This window comes from Dendropsophus ebraccatus, chromosome 5 (genome assembly GCF_027789765.1).
Source record: "Dendropsophus ebraccatus isolate aDenEbr1 chromosome 5, aDenEbr1.pat, whole genome shotgun sequence".
Classification (NCBI taxonomy): domain Eukaryota; kingdom Metazoa; phylum Chordata; class Amphibia; order Anura; family Hylidae; genus Dendropsophus; species Dendropsophus ebraccatus.
Window position 1 is genome coordinate 2,330,852 of NC_091458.1, and position 21,918 is coordinate 2,352,769.

The 21,918-nt window shown below is 53.9% G+C and overlaps 1 protein-coding gene across 1 annotated transcript in view; it reads left to right on the forward strand.

Annotated features, from left to right (window-relative positions):
* HPX (hemopexin) overlaps nucleotides 1-21,918 on the forward strand; it is a 63,914-nt gene that overhangs the window by 39,237 nt on the left and 2,759 nt on the right. Inside the window, exons 4-9 of the mRNA XM_069969299.1 lie at nucleotides 2,791-2,933; nucleotides 3,106-3,259; nucleotides 11,145-11,360; nucleotides 11,486-11,602; nucleotides 12,612-12,742; nucleotides 19,638-19,791. Of these exons, the coding sequence (XP_069825400.1) occupies nucleotides 2,791-2,933; nucleotides 3,106-3,259; nucleotides 11,145-11,360; nucleotides 11,486-11,602; nucleotides 12,612-12,742; nucleotides 19,638-19,791 (915 nt within the window). The remainder of the gene's footprint in view (nucleotides 1-2,790; nucleotides 2,934-3,105; nucleotides 3,260-11,144; nucleotides 11,361-11,485; nucleotides 11,603-12,611; nucleotides 12,743-19,637; nucleotides 19,792-21,918) is intronic.

Sequence of the window (21,918 nt, forward strand, 5' to 3'; positions counted from 1 at the left end):
AGTTTCTATGATATCGGAGAGTTCTCATGTGACTGTGAATTGTCTCTAGTTTCTATGATATGGGAGAGTTTTCATGTGACTGTGAATTGTCTCTAGTTTCTATGATATAGGAGAGTTCTCATGTGACTGTGAATTGTCTCTAGTTTCTATGATATCGGAGATTTCTCATGTGACTGTGAATTGTCTCTAGTTTCTATGATATCGGAGAGTTCTCATGTGACTGAGTTGTCTCTAGTTTCTATGATATCGGAGAGTTCTCATGTGACTGAATTGTCTCTAGTTTCTATGATATCGGAGAGTTCTCATGTGACTGTGAAATGTCTCTAGTTTCTATGATATCGGAGAGTTCTCATGTGACTGTGAATTGTCTCTAGTATCTATGATATGGGAGAGTTCTCATGTGACTGAATTGTATAGGATCCAGTATAATAGCCGACATATTTATTACTTCTGCATCATAAGGAATCGCGGTTACTGCTCAGAAACCCCTGAAATATATTCCTAGGAAACGTCGTTCTATCTGAGATCAGCTGCAATTTACAGGCAGATCCAAGAATTTGTACAAATGACTAATGTTTCTTGACCTCTGGGATGTCGCTCCTTATTCCATGGCTTCTCGCTGCATTTACACCTGTCTTTTGTATTCATACATGGGATTGTCTCTGATAACTGTCCAACAGTAATCTGCCAGCATTGATGGCTTCCATTTACCCCCATACCTTAGGCTAGGTTCACACTGCGGTTTTGCAATCCGTCTTTTTTGCAAAAAAAGGATGCATTTGTGTGCATCTGTTTTGATCCATTTTTCCATTGTAAAAAAAAAAAAAAAAAGGATCCGTTTTTTTAACGGACACAAAAACTTAGCTGACACTACTTTTGTGTCCGTCAAAAAAACAGATCTGTTTTGGTCCGTTTTTTTTTATTTTTATAATGGAAGTCAATGGAAGAACGGATGCACACAAATGCAAACTTTTTTTTTCATCCGTTTTTTGCTTGCAAAAAAAAAAAACGGATTTCAAAAACCGTGTGAACCTAGCCTTACCCTGATACCTTTTTTCCATATTGGTCATTTTAAGATGATGCAATCTACCAGTGGATGATGCAAACTTTTCCCAGGATTGTATCACAGGCTGTGAGAAGTATAGAAAGTGCCTCTATATCTTGGACATTACAGACAATTTCAAAATTTGAACATCATTTTCGATCTCAGCCCCAAAAATTAGTTAAGATCAATTGTTTTCCTGTCGGAACCTTTTTGGCTCTTGACCAGTGTTATCAACCGACTGACAGGAACATTGAGAATCGCCAGAAGGGCCCCAGTATCTGCTCCCGTATACCGCCTCCTCTAGGAGTCCCCCCAGTATCTGCTCCCGTATACCGCCTCCTCTAGGAGTCCCCCAGTATCTGCTCCCGTATACCGCCTCCTCTAGGAGTCCCCCAGTATCTGCTCCCGTATACCGCCTCCTCTAGGAGTCCCCCAGTATCTGCTCCCGTATACCGCCTCCTCTAGGAGTCCCCCAGTATCTGCTCCCGTATACCGCCTCCTCTAGGAGTCCCCCAGTATCTGCTCCCGTATACCGCCTCCTCTAGGAGTCCCCCAGTATCTGCTCCCGTATACCGCCTCCTCTAGGAGTCCCCCAGTATCTGCTCCCGTATACCGCCTCCTCTAGGAGTCCCTCAGTATCTGCTCCCGTATACCGCCTCCTCTAGGAGTCCCCCTGTACCTGCTCCCGTATACCAGCTCACTCCTGTATACCGCCTCCTCTAGGAGTCCCCCAGTACCTGCTCCCGTATACCGCCTCCTCTAGGAGTCCCTCAGTATCTGCTCCCGTATACCGCCTCCTCTAGGAGTCCCCCAGTATCTGCTCCCGTATACCGCCTCCTCTAGGAGTCCCCCAGTATCTGCTCCCGTATACCGCCTCCTCTAGGAGTCCCCCAGTATCTGCTCCCGTATACCGCCTCCTCTAGGAGTCACTCAGTATCTGCTCCCGTATACCGCCTCCTCTAGGAGTCCCCCTGTATCTGCTCCCGTATACCGCCTCCTCTAGGAGTCCCCCTGTACCTGCTCCCGTATACCGCCTCCTCTAGGAGTCCCCCAGTATCTGCTCCCGTATACCAGCTCACTCCTGTATACCGCCTCCTCTAGGAGTCCCCCAGTACCTGCTCCCGTATACCGCCTCCTCTAGGAGTCCCCCTGTATCTGCTCCCGTATACTGCCTCCTCTAGGAGTCCCCATGTATCTGCTCCCGTATACCGCCTCCTCTAGGAGTCCCCCTGTACCTGCTCCCGTATACCAGCTCACTCCTGTATACCGCCTCCTCTAGGAGTCCCCCTGTATCTGCTCCCGTATACCACCTCCTCTAGGAGTCCCCCAGTACCTGCTCCTGTATACCGCTTCCTCCTTCCTCTGCTCCCATATACCAGCTGAGTCCCGTATACCATTAGGAGTCCCCCTGTATCTGCTGCCATATACCGCCTCCTCCCTCCAGGCCCTAGTATCTGCTCCCGTATACTGCCTCCTCTAGGAGTCCCCCAGTATCTGCTCCCGTATACTGCCTCCTCTAGGAGTCCCCCCAGTATCTGCTCCCGTATACCGCCTCCTCTAGGAGTCCCCCCAGTATCTGCTCCCGTATACCGCCTCCTCCTTCCAGACTCCAGTATCTGCTCCCATATACCAGCTCACTCCCGTATACCATCTCCTCTAGGAGTCCCCCTGTATCTGCTCCTGTATAGCAGCTCGCTCCCGTATACTCTAGGAGTCCCAGGGGTCTTATATCCTTCTCTTTTCAGGAGATTCAGAATGGATGGGGTTCCAGGGGCCAACGTGCGGTATAAATGAGAGCTGGGCCGGGGTGACCGGACCTATCGATGCCGCCTTCAGGAACTACAACGAGGAAAAGCCACAGGAGCACCAGAGGATCTATCTCTTCAAGGTGAGGAACATCAATGGTGAGGAACATCAATAGTCACCGACTAAGAGATGAGCCAATAGTCGGCCTCCATGGAGAACCCCAGCAAAGTGATCCCAGGCGCGTAGGTCTGTGGTCATGTAGCCTCCTCCGCGGCCTTGTGTTGCTCCTGACCTTCACTGCTGCTTTGTTTCAGGGCTCCCAGGTCTGGAGTTTCTTTGAAGGTAATTTGGTGAGTGGTTTCCCTCGTCCGATCAGCCAAGAGTTCCCTGGAATTCCTGATGACCTGGACGCAGCCGTAGAGTGTCACCGGGGCGAGTGCCGGACGGACAGTGTCATCTTCTTCAAAGGTCAGAATCTGTAATGATGAGCCGTAACGGAAGACACCGGGAAGGTTACAGTGAGATGGTGGGAGTCACTGCAGGGCCGGCTTCAGCACCTGGTTACCTGGGCAGGTGTGGTGTCCCACTGTGGGTGTTGCTATCCTTTACACCCCTTATAGAAGTCTGTACTTGTTTGTGGTCTTGTCACAGCTATAGTGTTACCAGAGATGACCACTAGATGTCACTATAGTGTGTAACTAAGGTCTAGAAGCTGCGCAGCTGAAGTAGGAAGTTAGTCCCTTGGGTGAAGAAGGAGTTTTAGCTGAGCTTTGGTGGAGAAAGGACGCAGCTCAGATAGCTCTCCACCGTGGATCTACCTGGGCCCCTCTACAAGTCGGTCTTAGTCAGTACCCCGCATGGGTAGAACGTAGAATGGAGCTCTCTGACAAACCTTTTTCTTGAAGCACCACACACGCTGTGTAATGCTCTGTTAAGCCCTTCAGGAGAGGACTAGCCTACAGATAACGTCAACCCACGCAGAGGACTAGGAGTAACCACAGTGCAGGACAGTATCCACAAGAGAGCCAAAGAGCTAGGAACTGATCCGGGTGGAGCAAAGCTGCGTAAAGTCTATGAACTCCATCTCGCAGCGCAGCTATACTTAGGAAATCCTAACCATTCATCCCAGGTAACAAGGTCTGGGGACTGTGTCACCCATTGGTACGGTTCCACCAAAGCTAGTGGGCATAAGGTGGTGTAAAGACTATAGGAAAGGTCACAACACAGGCACAGGCTGTTTCTTCTTCTTCTTTCTTCTTCTTCATGCTCCAACATCCTGGCAGAACAAATTACTACTTGGGTTCACACTCTCACGGCCCCCTCCTCTCTACTACCTCAGTACAACCTTATCAACTCTACTACATCCTACTCCGCACTTATCCCACAGATCTGGTGGTTTTATGTTTGTGTATTTATTGGAACTGTATCAAAGATCTGTTGTATCACCTGCTGCACCTTCACGGGTAAATTCACACGGGCGGATCTGCAGCGGATTTAACGCTGCGAATACGCAGCTAAATCGGGAGCGGATCGATCCCCTGTGAATTCCAATGCAATTACATACTCGCAGCAGGATTGTCATCCCGCTGCCAGTACGTAAGTGCCGGCCGCATTTACCCCCGCCACCCAGGATGATACATTACCGGCACCACGATCCGGTGCCATCTGAGGCTCCACCAACCAACTGAGGCACAACCAATCAGTGCACGGCCCCGTCACAGTCACTGATCGGCTGCGTGGGACCTCTGGGAGCCTCAGACGTGGCTGGATTGTGGTGCCGGTAATGTATCATCCCCGGCGGCGGGGGTTAATGCGGCCGGCACTTACATACTGGCAGCGAGATGACAATCCCGCTCCGAGTATGTAATTGCATTGAAATTCACAGGGGATCGATCCGCTGCCGATTTAGCTGTGAATTCGCGGCATTAAATCCGCTGCGGATCCGCCTGTGTGAATTTACCCTACAAGTAGTAAACCAAGTCAATGTTATCCACAGACTCTGAGATTACTCACCACCACCTGCACAGCATATACACCGCGGCCTTGGGACATCCCCCCCATTCTGTGGGTGGTGGGTCCTACTATCCGGGAGGGTTATTATACCGCCTCCTCCTACACCGAGTCATGACCACCTGTGACTACACTATCCCAAGAGACCCGGTAGCAGCCCGACAGGACACTGACCACAGGGGAGAAGGGTACAACCGGCCTTACACTATAACAGCAGGCGTGCCATCACATCTGTGTGCCCACCTGGCACTGGCATCACATGACAAAACCCTAAGGTCCGGCTGTATCTCGGCCATCCACCACAGTAGTGGCGTCACAGTTCCATGGAGCAAATGACCGGCCGTCCCATCGCTACAACATCATCCGGGGGCTCACCACACAAGTGCCGGTGTAGCAGGCCAGATTAACCCCCGTCCAGATTATACCCGGGTATAAAATGGGCTAGGCCAGAGTATACCCCTCCAGGCCAGAATATACCCGGATATAAAATGGGCTAGGCCAGAGTATACCCCTCCAGGCCTGAATATACCCGGATATAAAATGGGCTAGGCCAGAGTATACCCCTCCAGGCCAGAATATACCCGGGTATAAAATGGGCTAGGCCAGAGTGCGATGCCCTGGCCCCTGGGGGCCACTTCCGCAGTGCTGGTGTTATGAGCGGGCAATGACCGGGGCAGCTGCAGGGGTTATACTTGTCACGGTATAGGCCTGAGGGCGGCACAGCTGTAGGGCCGGTCTGTGGAATCTGCGGGTGATGATGGGCATGCGATTCTTCGCTGCACTTAGTCAGGGCACCAGTTAGTGGACACCAATGCCAGGGTTCAGTAACAGCGGTTTTATTATAGAAAAGGTAACTAGTAGCAACAGTTCTGTCCGGATGCAACCGGGTATATAGCAGGCTTTGACAAATAAAGCAGGAGTGGTGCTGCATAGGCTGTGAGAATACGTGCCGGATGATGGGAGTAGGAGTATGAGAGAAATAGCGTTGCTGGGTGGATTAGCTTGAGAATAATACTTGCTGTGAATCCTTGTAGCGATGAGGAGAGATAACGGAATGACACCCAGATGAGAGAGAAGAATCCGGTCACTTGAGCAGGAAGATACAGCCGAAGACTTGAATACAGCAGCAGAATCAGTCACTCTTCTTATGGTGAAGAGGCTGCAGAGAAGAAGCCCAACTCCTCTGAGGCAGGAGAGGGACGACACACATCCTCCTTGCTTGGAAGCAGGGGGAAGACTAACTTGTTAGGAGGAAGTGGGAGGTCACATGGTTGCTCCTGGCCAGAACCAGTCGGCCATTGGAGGAACCATGGTTACAGGTCACGTGATCAACAGCCTTGCATACCACTGTACACTGTAATAATACACAGGAATACATGACAATACACATGAGAATGCACAATACCAGAGAATACTAGGGGAAAACCAGCAGCAGTTGCAGTGCAAACACTTACCAGAACAGGCATGGACACAGCAATAGAAATGACCATAATAGGAGTAGTAGTCTGCATGTTCTGGGACACTGCAAGAGTATACCCCTCCAGGCCAGAATATACCCGGGTATAAAATGGGCTAGGCCAGAGTATACCCCTCCAGGCCAGAATATACCCGGGTATAAAATGGGCTAGGCCAGAGTATACCCCTCCAGGCCAGAATATACCCCGCTGTATAAAATAGCCTAGGCCAGAGTATACCCCGCTGTATAAAATAGCCTAGGCCGGAGTATACCCCGCTGTATAAAATAGCCTAGGCCAGAGTATACCCCGCTGTATAAAATAGCCTAGGCCAGAGTATACCCCGCTGTATAAAATAGCCTAGGCCAGGGTATACCCCGCTGTATAACATAGCCTAGGCCAGAGTATACCCCACTGTATAAAATAGCCTAGGCCGGAGTATACCCCGCTGTATAAAATAGCCTAGACCAGAGTATACCCCGCTGTATAAAATAGCCTAGGCCAGAGTATACATCGCTGTATAAAATAGCCTAGGCCAGAATATACCCCGCTGTATAAAATAGCCTAGGCCAGAGTATACCCCACTGTATAAAATAGCCTAGGCCAGAGTATACCCCGCTGTATAAAATAGCCTAGGCCGGAGTATACCCCGCTGTATAAAATAGCCTAGGCCGGAGTATACCCCGCTGTATAAAATAGCCTAGACCAGAGTATACCCCGGGGTATAAAATAGCCTAGGCCAGAGTATACCTCGCTGTATAAAATAGCCTAGGCCAGAGTATACCCTGCTGTATAAAATAGCTTAAAGGGGTTGTCCGGCGCTAAAAAATTATTCACAGAATAACACACATTACAAAGTTATACAACTTTGTACTGTATGTTATGTCTGTGAATGGCCCCCTTCCCCGTGTCCCACCACCCCCGCCCGTGTACCCGGAAGTGTTGGTGCATTATACATTACCTGATCCGTGTCGAGGGCCGTCCGCCATTTTGTGTCAAAAGTCATCTTCGGACCGACGGCCGAATCCCTGCCGCCGCCCCCCCCCCCTCCGCTGCGTCATCTGCCGCGATAACTGTGCTCAGCCAATCGCGGCTGAGCACAGTTGTGACGCGACGGAGGGGGGACGGCGGCAGGGATTCGGCCGTCGGTCCGAAGATGACGTTTGACACAAAATGGCGGACGGCCCTCGACACGGATCAGGTAATGTATAATGCACCAACACTTCCGGGTACACGGGCGGGGGTGGTGGGACACGGGGAAGGGGGACATTCACAGACATAACATACATTACAAAGTTGTATAACTTTGTAATGTGTGTTATTCTGTTAATAATTTTTTAGCGCCGGACAACCCCTATAAAAGAGACTTATATCCCTCCAGGTCACAATGTTATCACTTCACTGGTTTTCTCACTGTCTCTTTGTGTACTTTGTTAAAAAGTGCGATGTCTCCTATCTCTGCAGGACTGGCAGGTCACATCATGTGCTGATCGGTGTATTACACGCCATGTGCTGATCGGTGTATTACATGTGCTGATCGGTGTATTACATGTGCTGATCGGTGTATTACATGTGCTGATCGGTGTATTACATGTGCTGATCGGTGTATTACATGTGCTGATCGGTGTATTACACGTCATGTGCTGATCGGTGTATTACATGTGCTGATCGGTGTATTACATGTGCTGATCGGTGTATTACATGTGCTGATCGGTGTATTACACGCCATGTGCTGATCGGTGTATTACATGTGCTGATCGGTGTATTACATGTGCTGATCGGTGTATTACACGCCATGTGCTTATCGGTGTATTACACGCCATGTGCTGATCGGTGTATTACACGTCATGTGCTGATCGGTGTATTACATGCCATGTGCTGATCGGTGTATTACACGTCATGTGCTGATCGGTGTATTACACGCCATGTGCTGATCGGTGTATTACATGTGCTGATCGGTGTATTACACGTCATGTGCTGATCGGTGTATTACACGCCATGTGCTGATCGGTGTATTACACGCCATGTGCTGATCGCTGTATTACACGTCATGTGCTGATCGGTGTATACTGCGCCCGCTCCGCGCCCTTCCTTTGTCGTCGGTCGTAGAACTTAAGGCGGACCTCTGTGGGTGATTGTACCTCAAACTCTTACCCAGCCGGGCCAGGATCTGCTGCACATCAGCCTTCTCCGTAGCGGGCCATGATCGCACCTCCTCTGCAGCGGGACCCTCGAGTTGTCCTAGCAGCAACTGCACCTGCTGAGGGGGAGAGAGTGAGACAAGTTTAAGGGTGCGGGAGATCTTTTCTTTAAAAGCAGCTAATGTGTGGGGTTCTCCTTTATAGCTGGGGAGATTGGAGGGCCCAATGAAGAACGGCACTGCTGCGGTAGCTATAGCTGCCGGAGCAGAGCGGGCAGCCCGTGCCGCAGACGGACTTCCCGAGCCATCGGAATCGCTGCCGTGACCAGTGGACATGTTGCTGTGTTCCGGTGTGCTGCGCCTGGCAGGGAACAGCGATGACGACAGGCTGCAGGATCAGCGGGTCCTGTAATCCAGGGTGTCCGGGATCGGAGATGAATAGGGCGGAAGTCAGGCCTGGCACTTCCGGTGGCCCAGGCACAATCTCCTTCCCCCCCCGGCAACGGAGGCTTAAATGATGCAGGGGCCGGGGCGGGGCTTGGACGGCATGCACGTGCGCGCGGGAAACAGTACGCTAGCCCCTGGTTTAACCTCTTTGTAGGCAATGTCTCTGAGGGGGATGACTAGCTGGTAGACAGTAGGTTAATAGACACCGCGTGGTGTATCCTGTTCGTGACGCCAAAAATGCGATGCCCTGACCCGTGATGGCCACTCCGCAGTGCAGGTGTTACTAGCTGGCAGGAACCGGGGCAGCTGCAGGGTATAGAGTTGTCACGGTACTGGCACAAGGGTGGCACAGCTGTAGGCCAGTCTGCGGTTCTATGCGGGATACTGGGCATGCGATTCTTCGCTGTACCTAGTCAGGGCACCAGTACACGGACACCAATGCCAGGGCTCAGTAACAGCGGTGGTTACACTTTTATTGTAACTGAGGTAACTGGTAGCAACAGTCTCTTCCGGATGCAACCAGGTATATAGCAGACTTATATAGACAGAGCTAAGGTGGTGCTGCATAGGCTGAGGTGAAACGTGCCGGATGATGGGAGTAGTAGTGAGAGAGGAATAGAGAGGCTGGGTGGATTAGAGTACTTGCGGTATGAATCTTGACTTGATGAGGAGATGAATAACAGGAACGACACCCAGATGAGAGGATACTCCAGGCACTTGGGCAGACGGACAGCCAGGATCTGTTACAGCAGAGCACCAGGTCCACTCTTCTGAAGGTGAAGAGGGACACAAACACACGACTTCCTTGCTTGGGAGCAGGGGCCGGAACTAACTAGCAAGGGGAAGTCACATGGTACTCCTGGCCAAAGCTCGACGGCCATTGGAGGAACCATGGTTACAGGGCACGGTCACGTGATCACCAGCCTTTGCATACCACTGCACAGAGTTATGCACACAAGATAAACACATGAACCTGAGCGTAATAGGGACTATATAGTCACAGCTGCAGTGCATATAGTTTCCAGGACAGGCATGGCTATAGTAATAAAAGTGAGAAACACAGCCTGTTCTGGGACACTGCAGGTATATAGCCTGGCCTGTTCCCCAGGGTATAGTCCGGGGGTATATACTCTGGCCTGTTCCCCAGGGTATAGTCCGGGGGTATATACTCTGGCCTGTTCCCCAGGGTATAGTCTGGGGATATATACTCTGGCCTGTTGCTCCGGGTATAGTCTGGGGGTATATACCCTGGCCTGTTGCTCCGGGTATAGTCTGGGGGTATATACCCTGGCCTGTTCCCCAGGGTATAGTCTGGGGATATATACTCTGGCCTGTTGCCCTGGGTATAGTCTGGGGGTATATACTCTGGCCTGTTCCCCAGGGTATAGTCTGGGGGTATATACCCTGGCCTGTTCCCCAGGGTATAGTCTAGGGGTATATACTCTGGCCTGTTGCCCCGGGTATAGTCTGGGGGTATATACTCTGGCCTGTTCCCCCGGGTATAGTCTGGGGGTATATACTCTGGCCTGTTCCCCCGGGTATAGTCTAGGGGTATATACTCTGGCCTGTTCCCCAGGGTATAGTCTGGGGGTATATACCCTGGCCTGTTGCCCCGGGTATAGTCTAGGGGTATATACTCTGGCCTGTTCCCCAGGGTATAGTCTGGGGGTATATACCCTGGCCTGTTGCCCCGGGTATTGTCTAGGGGTATATACTCTGGCCTGTTCCCCAGGGTATAGTCTGGGGGTATATACTCTGGCCTGTTGCCCCGGGTATAGTCTGGGGGTATATACCCTGGCCTGTTGCCCCGGGTATAGTCTAGGGGTATATACTCTGGCCTGTTGCCCCGGGTATAGTCTAGGGGTATATACTCTGGCCTGTTCCCCAGGGTATAGTCTGGGGGTATATACTCTGGCCTGTTCCCCAGGGTATAGTCTGGGGGTATATACTCTGGCCTGTTGCCCCGGGTATAGTCTGGGGATATATACTCTGGCCTGTTGCTCTGGGTATAGTCTGGGGGTATAAACCCTGGCCTGTTGCCCCGGGTATAGTCTGGGGGTATATACCCTGGCCTGTTGCCCCGGGTATAGTCTAGGGGTATATACTCTGGCCTGTTCCCCAGGGTATAGTCTGGGGGTATATACCCTGGCCTGTTGCCGGGGTATTGTCTAGGGGTATATACTCTGGCCTGTTCCCCAGGGTATAGTCATGGGGTATATACCCTGGCCTGTTGCCCCGGGGGCACCGGGGAGGTTACGGTATGAGGGTGGGAGTCACTGACGCTCTATCTCTCTCTCCCCAGATGACACGGTATATATCTACAGCTATGTGGAGAAGCCGGCGGTAAAGCAGCGGCACTGGGCGGCCCTGGGGAGGTGCACGGCTGCTGTCAGGTGGCTGGAGAGATATTACTGCTTCAGTGGCATCAACTTTACCCGATTTGATCCGGTGAGCGGGCAGGTCCTGTCGCCACGACCGCTGGACACCAGGGATTACTTTGTCAGGTGTCCGGGGAGAGGTGAGTAACATGGGGCGCCATCATGGTGGACATATCCTCTCCTTACTCCATGCCCCATTACAGACCCTGGGGGAGAACCGCTCCATCACCTCCCTGACCTCATGCTGTGCTTCTCCTCCTCCCAGGACACGGACACGCTGCCCGACACAACGCCACGCTTACGGCCATCAACAACCGCTGCAGCAATAGATCTTTTGAGGCCTTCAGCTCTGATGACAAGTCCCGTATCTACGCCTTCCGAGGTGACTGTGCCCATGTCAGCGGACTGTGTGCACCGGGCGAGGGGCGGGCATGGGGCAAGGGGTGGACTGTGGGCACGGGGGCGAGGGGTGGACTGTGGGCACGGGGCGAGGGGTGGACTGTGGGGGCGAGGGGCAAACTGTGGGCACGTGGAGGAGGGGTGGACTGTGGGCCCGGACGCGAGGGGTGGACTGTGGGCCCGGACGCGAGGGGTGGACTGTGGGCCCGGGGACGAGGGGTGGACTGTGGGCCCGGGGACGAGGGGTGGACTGTGGGCCCGGGGACGAGGGGTGGACTGTGGGCCCGGGGACGAGGGGTGGACTGTGGGCCCGGGGACGAGGGGTGGACTGTGGGCCCGGGGACGAGGGGTGGACTGTGGGCCCGGGGACGAGGGGTGGACTGTGGGCCCGGGGACGAGGGGTGGACTGTGGGCCCGGGGACGAGGGGTGGACTGTGGGCCCGGGGGCGAGGGGTGGTCTGTGGGCATGGGGGCGGACTGTGGGCCCGGGGGCGAGGGGTGGACTGTGAGCACGGGGCGAGGGGTGGACTGTGGGCACGTGGAGGAGGGGTGGACTGTGGGGGCAGACTGTGGGCCCGGGGGCGAGGGGTGGACTGTGGGCATGGGGGCGGACTGTGGGCCCGGGGGCGAGGGGTGGACTGTGGGCATGGGGGGCGAGGGGTGGACTGTGGGCACGTGGAGGAGGGGTGGACTGTGGGGGCGGACTGTGGGCCCGGGGGTGAGGGGTAGACTGTGAGCGCTGACTGTGGGCACGGGGGCGAGGGGTGGACTGTGGGCACGGGGGCGAGGGGTGGACTGTGGGCGAGGGGTGGACTGTGGGCACGGGGCGAGGGGTGGACTGTGGGGGCGAGGGGCAAACTGTGGGCACGTGGAGGAGGGGTGGACTGTGGGCCTGGGGGCGAGGGGTGGACTGTGGGCCTGGGGGCGAGGGGTGGACTGTGGGCACGGGGGCACGGGGATGAGGGACCCACTGATCTCTATCTTCTCTCCAGGAGGCTGGTACTTCCGAGTGGACAGCAATAAGGATGGATGGCACGCCTGGCCTCTCAATCACACCTGGACTAACCTGCAGGGGGCAGTAGATGCCGCTTTCACCCATGAGAATCGGATGTATTTTATTCAGGTGCCCAGTGATGTTATGGTCAGCAGGGGTGGAGGACATAAGGCAGGGTGATAGGCTGATCCATGGAGGGGAGGAGGGGATGATGCTGCAGTCCCCCCCCCCTCAGTATATGTATGATGTGTGGGGGAGGAGGGGATGATGCTGCAGTCCCCCCCCTAGTATATGTATGATGTGTGGGGGAGGAGGGGATGATGCTGCAGTCCCCCCCTAGTATATGTATGATGTGTGGGGGGAGGAGGGGATGATGCTGCAGTCCCCCCCTAGTATATGTATGATGTGTGGGGGAGGAGGGGATGATGCTGCAGTCCCCCCCCCCTCAGTATATGTATGATGTGTGGGGGAGGAGGGGATGATGCTGCAGTCCCCCCCTAGTATATGTATGATGTGTGGGGGGAGGAGGGGATGATGCTGCAGTCCCCCCCTAGTATATGTATGATGTGTGGGGGGAGGAGGGGATGATGCTGCAGCCCCCCCCCCTCAGTATATGTATGATGTGTGGGGGAGGAGGGGATGATGCTGCAGCCCCCCCCCCCTCAGTATATGTATGATGTGTGGGGGGAGGAGGGGATGATGCTGCAGTCCCCCCCTAGTATATGTATGATGTGTAAGGGGAGGAGGGGGTGATGCTGCAGTCCCCCCCCTAGTATATGTATGATGTGTGGGGGGAGGAGGGGATGATGCTGCAGTCCCCCCCCCTCAGTATATGTATGATGTGTGGGGGGAGGAGGGGATGATGCCGCAGTCCCCCCCTAGTATATGTATGATGTGTGGGGGAGGAGGGGATGATGCTGCAGTCCCCCCCCCCTCAGTATATGTATGATGTGTGGGGGGAGGAGGGGATGATGCTGCAGCCCCCCCTAGTATATGTATGATGTGTAAGGGGAGGAGGGGGTGATGCTGCAGCCCCCCCCCTCAGTATATGTATGATGTGTGGGGGAGGAGGGGATGATGCTGCAGTCCCCCCCTAGTATATGTATGATGTGTGGGGGGAGGAGGGGATGATGCTGCAGTCCCCCCCTAGTATATGTATGATGTGTGGGGGGAGGAGGGGATGATGATGCAGCCCCCCCCCTCAGTATATGTATGATGTGTGGGGGAGGAGGGGATGATGCTGCAGCCCCCCCCCCCCTCAGTATATGTATGATGTGTGGGGGGAGGAGGGGATGATGCTGCAGTCCCCCCCTAGTATATGTATGATGTGTAAGGGGAGGAGGGGGTGATGCTGCAGCCCCCCCCCCTCAGTATATGTATGATGTGTAAGGGGAGGAGGGGGTGATGCTGCAGTCCCCCTCAGTATATGTATGATGTGTGGGGGGAGGAGGGGATGATGCCGCAGTCCCCCCCTAGTATATGTATGATGTGTGGGGGGAGGAGGGGATGATGCTGCAGTCCCCCCCCCCTCAGTATATGTATGATGTGTGGGGGGAGGAGGGGATGATGCTGCAGTCCCCCTCAGTATATGTATGATGTGTGGGGGGAGGAGGGGATGATGCCGCAGTCCCCCCCTAGTATATGTATGATGTGTGGGGGGAGGAGGGGATGATGCTGCAGTCCCCCCCCCCTCAGTATATGTATGATGTGTGGGGGAGGAGGGGGTGATGCTGCAGCCCCCCCCCCCCTCAGTATATGTATGATGTGTGTGGGGATAAGGAGGGGATGATGCTGCAGTTTCCCCCTTAGTATATGTATGATGTGTGGGGGGAGGAGGGGATGATGCTGCAGTCCCCCCCCCTCAGTATATGTATGATGTGTGGGGGGAGGAGGGGATGATGCTGCAGTCCCCCCCTAGTATATGTATGATGTGTGGGGGGAGGAGGGGATGATGCTGCAGTCCCCCCCTAGTATATGTATGATGTGTGGGGGAGGAGGGGATGATGCTGCAGTCCCCCCCTAGTATATGTATGATGTGTGGGGGGAGGAGGGGATGATGCTGCAGTCCCCCCCCCTCAGTATATGTATGATGTGTAAGGGGAGGAGGGGATGATGCTGCAGTCCCTCCTAGTATATGTATGATGTGTGGGGGGAGGAGGGGATGATGCTGCAGTCCCCACCCCCCGTCAGTATATGTATGATGTGTGGGGGAGGAGGGGATGATGCTGCAGTCCCCCCCCCCTCAGTATATGTATGATGTGTAAGGGGAGGAGGGGATGATGCTGCAGTCCCTCCTAGTATATGTATGATGTGTAAGGGGAGGAGGGGATGATGCTGCAGTCCCCCCCCCACTCAGTATATGTATGATGTGTGGGGATAAGGAGGGGATGATGCTGCAGTCCCCCCCCCCCACTCAGTATATGTATGATGTGTGGGGGGAGGAGAGGATGATGCTGCAGTCCCCCCCTAGTATATGTATGATGTGTGGGGGGAGGAGGGGATGATGCTGCAGTCCCCCCCCCCCTCAGTATATGTATGATGTGTGGGGGGAGGAGGGGGTGATGCTGCAGCCCCCCCTAGTTTATGTATGATGTGTGGGGGGAGGAGGGGGTGATGCTGCAGTCCCCCCCCTCAGTATATGTATGATGTGTGGGGGGGAGGAGGGGATGATGCTGCAGTCCCCCCCTAGTATATGTATGATGTTTGGGGGGAGGAGGGGATGATGCTGCAGCCCCCCCCCCCTCAGTATATGTATGATGTTTGGGGGGAGGAGGGGATGATGCTGCAGTCCCCCCCTCAGTATATGTATGATGTGTGGGGGGAGGAGGGGATGATGCTGCAGTCCCCCCCCCCCCTCACTATATGTATGATGTGTGGGGGAGGAGGGGATGATGCTGCAGCCCCCCGCTAGTATATGTATGATGTGTGGGGGAGGAGGGGATGATGCCGCAGTCCCCCCCCCCCTCAGTATATGTATGATGTGTGGGGGAGGAGGGGATGATGCTGCAGTTTCCCCCTCAGTATATGTATGATGTGTGGGGGGAGGAGGGGATCATGCTGCAGCCCCCCCCCCTCAGTATATGTATGATGTGTGGGGATAAGGAGGGGATGATGCTGCAGCCCCCCCCCCTCAGTATATGTATGATGTGTGGGGGGGGGAGGGGATGATGCTGGAGTCCCCCCTAGTATATGTATGATGTGTGAGGGGGGGGGAGGGGATGATGCTGCAGTCTCCCCCTAGTATATGTATGATGTGTGAGGGGAGGAGGGGATGATGCTGCAGCCCCCCCCCCCTCAGTATATGTATGATGTGTGGGGGGAGGAGAGGATGATGCTGCAGCCCCCCCCTAGTATATGTATGATGTGTGGGGGGAGGAGGGGATGATGCTGCAGTCCCCCCCCCTCAGTATATGTATGATGTGTGGGGGGAGGAGGGGATGATGCTGCAGTTCCCCCTCAGTATATGTATGATGTGTGGGGGGAGGAGGGGGTGATGCTGCAGTCCCTCCTAGTATATGTATGATGTGTGGGGGAGGAGGGGATGATGCCGCAGTCCCCCCCCCCTCAGTATATGTATGATGTGTGGGGGAGGATGGGATGATGCTGCAGTCCCCCCCTAGTATATGTATGATGTGTGGGGGAGGAGGGGATGATGCTGCAGTTTCCCCCTCAGTATATGTATGATGTGTGGGGGGAGGAGGGGATCATGCTGCAGCCCCCCCCCCCCCTCAGTATATGTATGATGTGTGGGGGGAGGAGAGGATGATGCTGCAGCCCCCCCCCCCCTCAGTATATGTATGATGTGTGGGGATAAGGAGGGGATGATGCTGCAGCCCCCCCCCCCTCAGTATATGTATGATGTGTGGGGGGAGGAGAGGATGATGCTGCAGTTTCCCCCTCAGTATATGTATGATGTTTGGGGGGAGGAGGGGATGATGCTGCAGTTTCCCCCTTAGTATATGTATGATGTGTGGGGGGAGGAGAGGATGATGCTGCAGTTTCCCCCTCAGTATATGTATGATGTGTGGGGGGAGGAGAGGATGATGCTGCAGCCCCCCCCCCCCTCAGTATATGTATGATGTGTGGGGGGAGGAGAGGATGATGCTGCAGTTTCCCCCCTAGTATATGTATGATGTGTGGGGGGAGGAGGGGATGATGCTGCAGTCCCCCCCTCAGTATATGTATGATGTGTGGGGGGGAGGAGGGGATGATGCTGCAGTCCCCCCCCTCCCCTCAGTATATGTATGATGTGTGGGGATAAAGGGGGGATGATGCTGCAGCCCCCCCCCCCCTCAGTATATGTATGATGTGTGAGGGGAGGAGGGGATGATGCTGCAGCCCCCCCCCCTCAGTATATGTATGATGTGTGGGGGGAGGAGAGGATGATGCTGCAGTTTTCCCCTCAGTATATGTATGATGTGTGGGGGGAGGAGAGGATGATGCTGCAGCCCCCCCTAGTATATGTATGATGTGTGGGGGAGGAGGGGATGATGCTGCAGTTTCCCCCTCAGTATATGTATGATGTGTGGGGGGAGGAGAGTATGATGCTGCAGTTTCCCCCTCAGTATATGTATGATGTGTGGGGGGAGGAGGGGATGATGCTGCAGTCCCCCCCCCCTCAGTATATGTATGATGTGTGGGGATAAGGAGGGGATGATGCTGCAGTCCCCCCCCCCCCCTCAGTATATGTATGATGTGTGGGGATAAGGAGGGGATGATGCTGCAGTCCCCCCCCCCCTCAGTATATGTATGATGTGGGGGGAGGAGGGGATGATGCTGCAGTCCCCCCCCTCAGTATATGTATGATGTGTGGGGATAAGGAGGGGATGATGCTGCAGCCCCCCCCCCCTCAGTATATGTATGATGTGTGGGGATAAGGAGGAGAGGATGATGCTGCAGTTTCCCCCTCAGTATATGTATGATGTGTGGGGATAAGGAGGGGATGATGCTGCAGTCCCCCCCCCCCCTCAGTATATGTATGATGTGTGGGGGGAGGAGGGGATGATGCTGCAGCCCCCCCCCCCCCTCAGTATATGTATGATGTGTGGGGGGAGGAGAGGATGATGCTGCAGTTTCCCCCTCAGTATATGTATGATGTGTGGGGATAAGGAGGGGATGATGCTGCAGTCCCCCCCCCCCTCAGTATATGTATGATGTGTGGGGGGAGGAGAGGATGATGCTGCAGTTTCCCCCTCAGTATATGTATGATGTGTGGGGATAAAGGGGGGATGATGCTGCAGCCCCCCCCCCCTTAGTATATGTATGATGTGTGGGGGGAGGAGAGGATGATGCTGCAGTCCCCCCCCCTCAGTATATGTATGATGTGTGGGGGGAGGAGGGGATGATGCTGCAGTCCCCCCCCCCCCTCAGTATATGTATGATGTGTGGGGGGAGGAGAGGATGATGCTGCAGTTTCCCCCTCAGTATATGTATGATGTGTGGGGATAAGGAGGGGATGATGCTGCAGTCCCCCCCCCCTCAGTATATGTATGATGTGTGGGGGGAGGAGAGGATGATGCTGCAGTTTCCCCCTCAGTATATGTATGATGTGTGGGGATAAGGAGGGGATGATGCTGCAGTCCCCCCCCCCCTCAGTATATGTATGATGTGTGGGGGGAGGAGAGGATGATGCTGCAGTTTCCCCCTCAGTATATGTATGATGTGTGGGGATAAGGAGGGGATGATGCTGCAGTTTCCCCCTCAGTATATGTATGATGTGTGGGGGGAGGAGAGGATGATGCTGCAGTTTCCCCCTCAGTATATGTATGATGTGTGGGGATAAGGAGGGGATGATGCTGCAGCCCCCCCCCCCCCTCAGTATATGTATGATGTGTGGGGGGAGGAGAGGATGATGCTGCAGTTTCCCCCTCAGTATATGTATGATGTGTGGGGATAAAGGGGGGATGATGCTGCAGCCCCCCCCCCTCAGTATATGTATGATGTGTGGGGATAAAGGGGGGATGATGCTGCAGCCCCCCCCCCTTAGTATATGTATGATGTGTGGGGGGAGGAGAGGATGATGCTGCAGTCCCCCCCCCTCAGTATATGTATGATGTGTGGGGGGAGGAGAGGATGATGCTGCAGTTTCCCCCTCAGTATATGTATGATGTGTGGGGATAAGGAGGGGATGATGCTGCAGTTTCCCCCTCAGTATATGTATGATGTGTGGGGGGAGGAGAGGATGATGCTGCAGTTTCCCCCTCAGTATATGTATGATGTGTGGGGATAAGGAGGGGATGATGCTGCAGCCCCCCCCCCCCCCTCAGTATATGTATGATGTGTGGGGGGAGGAGAGGATGATGCTGCAGTTTCCCCCTCAGTATATGTATGATGTGTGGGGATAAAGGGGGGATGATGCTGCAGCCCCCCCCCCCTCAGTATATGTATGATGTGTGGGGGGAGGAGAGGATGATGCTGCAGTTTCCCCCTCAGTATATGTATGATGTGTGGGGATAAGGAGGGGATGATGCTGCGGCCCCCCTCCTCAGTATATGTATGATGTGTGGGGGGAGGAGGGGATGATGCTGCAGCCCCCCCCCCCCTCAGTATATGTATGATGTGTGGGGGGAGGAGGGGATGATGCTGCAGCCCCCCCCCCCCTCAGTATATGGATGATGTGTGGGGATAAGGAGAGGACGATGCTGCAGCCCCCCCCCCCTCCCCTCAGTATATGTATGATGTGTGGGGATAAGGAGGGGATGATGCTGCAGCCCCCCCCCCCTCCCCTCAGTATATGTATGATGTGTGGGGATAAGGAGAGTATGATGCTGCAGCCCCCCCCCCCTCAGTATATGTATGATGTGTGGGGATAAGGAGAGGATGATGCTGCAGCCCCCCCCCTCCCCTCAGTATATGTATGATACTGTGTGCTGTGAGGGGGAGAAGTAGGAGGTGGCTGAGGGTGGACTGTGGTCGTGTAATATTAGTAAGTGATGGAGTGGACGTTGTCCTGCATTGGGCAGGAGACTCGGTGATAACGTTTCCGGCAGGTGATTGGTCTTCCGCTTTCTCTTCTCCCTTCTAGGGATCTCAGGTCATTGTTTACTTGTCAGCTCAAATATACATCCCGATTGCAGCGTATCCAAAGGCCATAGAGGAAGAATGGGAGGTCCCGGGGGTGACTGCAGTGGATGCCGCCTTCACCTGCCCGCACTCCAGCAACTTATATCTCATCAGGGGTAAGAAGCCTCAGATGGAGGCATCTAGACTATGCTGCAAGGTGTTTCTTGTCTATTCTGTGCAGTCATCATTCTCCTGAGGTTTCCTCCACCCTGGGTCCTTCCCTTCAAGCTCTCTGAATGTTTTTGCCTTTAAAGTTATCGGTCTTGCTAGAGCAATGACTTTATGTATGATGGCTGTCATGTATCAGACATGGCTGTCCTATTACACGGACAGATAATTGTGGATTACAAGTGTTGATCGACGGGGCTTGGTGAAAAGACTATTGTGCCAGGAGATTGTCCAGAGTGGAAAGTCACAAAATAAGCCAATTTTTTGCCCAGTTCTTCACTTCCATTAGTTCACATTTTACATGTGCTGCAGAGAGTAATGGGAGCAAAGGGCTGCACGAACCAACCAGATGGCAGGAACCAACCAGATGGCAGGAACCAACCAGATGGCAGGAACCAACCAGATGGCAGGAACCAACCAGATCCAACCAGATGGCAGGAACCAACCAGATCCAACCAGATGGCAGGAACCAACCAGATGGCAGGAACCAACCAGATCCAACCAGATGGCAGGAACCAACCAGATCCAACCAGATGGCAGGAACCAACCAGATCCAACCAGATGGCAGGAACCAACCAGATGGCAGGAACCAACCAGATGGCAGGAACCAACCAGATCCAACCAGATGGCAGGAACCAACAAGATGGCAGGAACCAACCAGATCCAACCAGATGGCAGGAACCAACCAGATCCAACCAGATGGCAGGAACCAACCAGATGGCAGGAACCAACCAGATCCAACCAGATGGCAGGAACCAACCAGATCCAACCAGATGGCAGGAACCAACCAGATGGCAGGAACCAACCAGATGGCATGGTCAGTCTGGAGATCATGGACCAACCAGATGGCACGAACTAAACAGAGGACATGGAACAACCAGATGGCATAGACCAGGGGTGTCAAACTCAATACACGGTGGGCCAAAATTAAAAAATTAGACAAAGTCGCGGGCCAACCTTCATATTTATTGAAGAGGGCATTTGGCGCTCCTGGCACTGTCAGTGGTGTGCATCCCCCAGCACTGTGCACTATGATAAATGATAAGATAAATTGCTATGACATGGTTAAACCCCAACCCCAATGGTTACCCATTATTTTCCCCCAAGCAGTAGGTAATCCCATAACTGTGCCCTATGCAGTAACCAACCCCTCCAATAGTGCCCCACATAGTAACCAGCCCTCCTAATATTGCCCCACATAGTAGCTAGCCCTGCTATTGGTGCCCTTTATTGTAGCCATGAAGTAGCCAGCCCTCACAATGGTGACCCATATAAGAGTCACCTCCCCCCCCCCCCCCAAATGTCCCATATATTAGCCAGCGCTCCCAGTAGTGCCCCATATAGTAGCCAGCCCCCAATAGTCTCTTATATAGAAGCCAAAAGGACGCTGGTTGACCTCAGGGAGATCAACCAAACCACCGCAGAGACACCATCACGTGTCTCAGCGTCAGTGTATTCTAGAACATTGCCCCCTGGGAAATCAAATATGCAAAAGAACACTGCAGAGACACCATCACATGTCCCCGGCGTCAGTGAACTAGCCAGACCTTCCCTCCGGGAAGGAACAACCAAGCCAAGGAATGTCTCCAATTAAGGAAACCACCTAAGCAAGGTATCCATCCACAGACAGCTGTTTCAGGGTTTTTGCCCCTCACCAGGTTGGAGTATGTTTCTGGCTAGTGGGAGCAATGACTAGTAAGTGCATGCAAAAGGACGCTGGTTGACCTCATTGCTCCCACTAGCCAGAAACCTACTCCAACCTGGTGAGGGGCAAAAACCCAGAAACAGCTGTCTGTGGATGGATACCTTGCTGAGGTGGTTTCCTTGATTGGAGACATTCCTTGGCTTGGTTGTTCCTTCCCGGAGGGAAGGTCTGGCTAGTTCACTGACGTCGAGACATGTGATGGTGTGTCTGCAGTGTTCTTTTGCATATTTGATTTCCCAGGGGGCAATGTTCTAGAATACACTGACGCTGAAACACGTGATGGTGTCTCTGCGGTGTTTTGGTTGATCTCAACCAGTGTCCTTTTGCATGCACTTACAGCTGTCTGTGGATGGATACCTGATATAGAAGC